General features: G+C 52.0%; 1 protein-coding gene across 3 annotated transcripts in view; it reads left to right on the top strand.

Moving 5' to 3' along the window:
- Nucleotides 1-3,807, top strand: part of LOC133142022 (netrin receptor UNC5C-like) — a 239,020-nt gene that overhangs the window by 203,474 nt on the left and 31,739 nt on the right. For all 3 annotated transcript variants that reach the window (XM_061262940.1, XM_061262939.1, XM_061262938.1), the window contains one exon: nucleotides 3,103-3,291. In XM_061262940.1, the coding sequence (XP_061118924.1) occupies nucleotides 3,103-3,291 (189 nt within the window). The remainder of the gene's footprint in view (nucleotides 1-3,102; nucleotides 3,292-3,807) is intronic.

The raw sequence follows: 3,807 nt of genomic DNA, 5'->3' as shown, positions 1-3,807 counted from the left end.
CAGGGGAAAAACAAGTACACTAAAGTACACTTAAAGCTTCCTATCATTGAAAAAGGCTCACTGACATGTTGACTCACCCTCTGCCTGTGTTTATAGTGCTTACATTTTTATTTCAAAATATGCAGTTGACGGGCCGGCACTCTGTACCAAAACATCGTATGGCTGTACAATAATTCAAGCTCATTGGTTAAAAATTGGTTCTAATTGCCACAGCCAATGGCGCTTCGACATCAGTGCATTTACACAGAAGGGGGAGGGATAAACAGTGTTGTAGTGTTTGTTGCAACAATCTCTCTCTTGACGGTTTTTACTTATTGTACCTTTAAGGTCATCCCATTTGATTGGCTACCGATTCAGTAGTTTGTGGGTCAATAATTTTTGGCAGATGTTAGATTGGCTTACCCCACTCAAGAGTTAAACCAGAGGTAGACCAGAGTTAAAATGAATTAAACCAGAGTTAAAACAGAGTTCAAATGAGTTCAAATGAGTTCGAATTAGATAAAATGCAGAGGTAAACCAGAGTTAAAATTCAGAGGTAAACCAGAGTTAAAATTCAGAGTTAAAATCGGAGTGAAACTGCTGAGTTAGATCTGTGCTGGAGTGCAGAGTTAATACAGTGTTAAGATACAGAGCAGACTCCGTACCTGCACGTCAGGGCTGAAAACAGAGTTAATACAGTGTTAAGATACGGAGCAGACTCCGTACCTGCACGTCAGGGCTGAAAGCAGAGTTAATACAGTGTTAAGATACGGAGCAGACTCCGTACCTGCACGTCAGGGCTGAAAGCAGAGTTAATACAGTGTTAAGATACGGAGCAGACTCCGTACCTGCACGTCAGGGCTGAAAGCAGAGTTAATACAGTGTTAAGATACGGAGCAGACTCTACCTGCACGTCAGGGCTGAAAGCAGAGTTAATACAGTGTTAAGATACGGAGCAGACTCCGTACCTGCACGTCAGGGCTGAAAGCAGAGTTAATACAGTGTTAAGATACGGAGCAGACTCCGTACCTGCACGTCAGGGCTGAAAGTGTCTAGCCTGCAGCGACTCGACAGGCCCTGCACGGACAGACCTCGGGGTGCTGGCCGATATTAAATCAGCAGCAGGTACAGTGCGGTTTAAGAAGTACTGCGCTGGGAGAGAAAAAAACTGAACAAACTCAAGTGCTGTAGCGAGAGCACTTGTCTTCTCCTGCCCTGCTCCTGAAAAAGTCATTAGAGAGCTGCCACATAGAATCACTCCAGTCTGTTCAGGTTTAGTTCAGATGGGCCGCTGGTGAAGGCTGTCTTGCGGTGTGTTTGAGAGATCAGCCTTTCCCCCCGGCCAGCAGTGCTGGAACAGCAGGTCTGAGCTCCACAGAAGACCAACCGCGAGCCACACTGTGTACGCTGGGGATTTCCTTTTAAAGCTGTTGATTTGTTTGGTAACACTTTACTTGAACCCCTCGCCAGAAGACTGACATAACACTGTCACACATGACATAACACTGTTACACATGACATAACACTGTTACACGTGACATAACACTGTCACACATGACATAACATTGTTACACATGACATAACACTGTTACACATGTCATAGCAGCTGTCACAAGACATTCAGTAAATGTTATCACAGGTGTTCCTGTCATAAAATATGCAGATAACAGTGTGACAGTTTTATGTCATTTTAGCTGGAATTTTTAATCGGGATTTTGTATAAAATGAAATGTGACCGCAGCACCAGACATTGCATAAAATTACATCACAGAACCAAACAGAACAGATACCGCAGATACAGAAACCGTACAGACCTGTGAGATTCCATACAGACCTGTGAGATTCCATACAGACCTGTGAGATATTGTACAGACCTGTGAGATTCCATACAGACCTGTGAGATATTGTACAGACCTGTGAGATTCCATACAGACCTGTGAGATATTGTACAGACCTGTGAGATTCCATACAGACCTGTGAGATATTGTACAGACCTGTGAGATTCCATACAGACCTGTGAGATATTGTACAGACCTGTGAGAAACCGCAGGTACAGACTGTGGGATCTCGCGGCGGGTTCCCGGGCATGACTCTGGGTGGGCCTCTCTCTGACCCCCGCTGGGCCTCTCTCTGACCCCCGCTGGGCCTCTCTCTGCCCCCCGCTGGGCCTCTCTCTGACCCCCGCTGGGCCTCTCTCTGACCCCGGTCTCTCTGGGCCTCTCTCTGACCCCCGCCTCTCTCTGCCCCCCTCTGGGCCTCTCTCTGGGCCTCTCTCTGACCCCCGCTGGGCCTCTCTCTGACCCCCGCTGGGCCTCTCTCTGACCCCGGTCTCTCTGGGCCTCTCTCTGACCCCCGCCTCTCTCTGCCCCCCTCTGGGCCTCTCTCTGGGCCTCTCTCTGACCCCCGCTGGGCCTCTCTCTGACCCCCACTGGGCCTCTCTCTGGGCCTCTCTCTGACCCCCGCTGGGCCTCTCTCTGACCCCCACTGGGCCTCTCTCTGGGCCTCTCTCTGACCCCGGTCTCTCTGACCCCCGCTGGGCCTCTCTCTGACCCCCGCCTCTCTCTGACCCCGGTCTCTCTGGGCCTCTCTCTGACCCCCGCTGGGCATCTCTCTGACCCCCGGTCTCTCTGGGCCTCTCTCTGACCCCCACTGGGCGTCTCTCTGACCCCCGGTCTCTCTCTGACCCTGGGCTGGGCCTCTCTCTGACCCCGGTCTCTCTGGGCCTCTCTCTGACCCCGGTCTCTCTGGGCCTCTCTCTGACCCCCGCTGGGCATCTCTCTGACCCCCGGGTCTCTCTGGGCCTCTCTCTGACCCCCGGCCTCTCTCTGACCCCGGTCTCTCTGGGCCTCTCTCTGACCCCCGGTCTCTCTGGGCCTCTCTCTGGGCCTCTCTCTGACCCCCGGTCTCTCTGGGCCTCTCTCTGGGCCTCTCTCTGACCCCCGCTGGGCCTCTCTCTGGGCCTCTCTCTGGGCCTCTCTCTGACCCCCGGTCTCTCTGGGCCTCTCTCTGGGCCTCTCTCTGACCCCGGTCTCTCTGGGCCTCTCTCTGACCCCGGGCCTCTCTCTGACCCCCGGTCTCTCTGGGCCTCTCTCTGACCCCGGGCCGGTCCTCTCTCTCTGGCAGCGGCGCCCGGCTCGGACGACGTGGTGCTGTACGTGGGCGTGGTCATCGCCGTCATCATGTGCCTGGTGATCTCCGCCATCGTGGCGCTGTTCGTCTACCGCAAGAGCCACCGCCACTTCCACTCCGACGTGGACTCGTCCGCCCTCAACGGCGGCTTCCAGCCCGTCAGCATCAAGACCGCCAGGACGGGTGAGTCGCCGGGACGACCCGGGCCACGCCCATCCCGCCGCGTGATGTCATAAGCCCCGCTCGTCTTAACCCTTTCAGTCCCGAGCCCTCTGTGAAGTGGCTCCGCCCAAATACCAAGGGGGTTTGGCTTGGGTTGAGAAAATGTGTAAAAAAATTTAGTATGGATTTCATAGGCGCTCCAAACACAAAGCACAGCAGTCATTTTGATTGGTTGAAAAGGTATAAGGTTGAGAGTCTAGGGACTGAGAGGATTAACGACCATTTTAGTCTTGTAATAAGGCTTCTTTTTTTCCTCTTAAGCAGAACATATGAGCTTGTTTTAACTGGCTTGTTTGCTTGACAAGTCACATTTCGTGGCAAATGGTGAAATGATCCAAACTGTCTTTCCTCATTGTCGTATTTATATCTGTTTTAGCAAAAAAGTATTAAGATTATAATTCTCAATATAAGTATTATTTCTGGGGGCAGTGTATAGCCTAGTGGCTAAGATTCTTGACTGGGACAGTGTGTCATTAA

The sequence above is a fragment of the Conger conger genome, chromosome 12 (assembly GCF_963514075.1).
Source record: "Conger conger chromosome 12, fConCon1.1, whole genome shotgun sequence".
NCBI lineage: Eukaryota > Metazoa > Chordata > Actinopteri > Anguilliformes > Congridae > Conger > Conger conger.
This window is presented reverse-complemented; position numbering and strand designations above follow the sequence as displayed.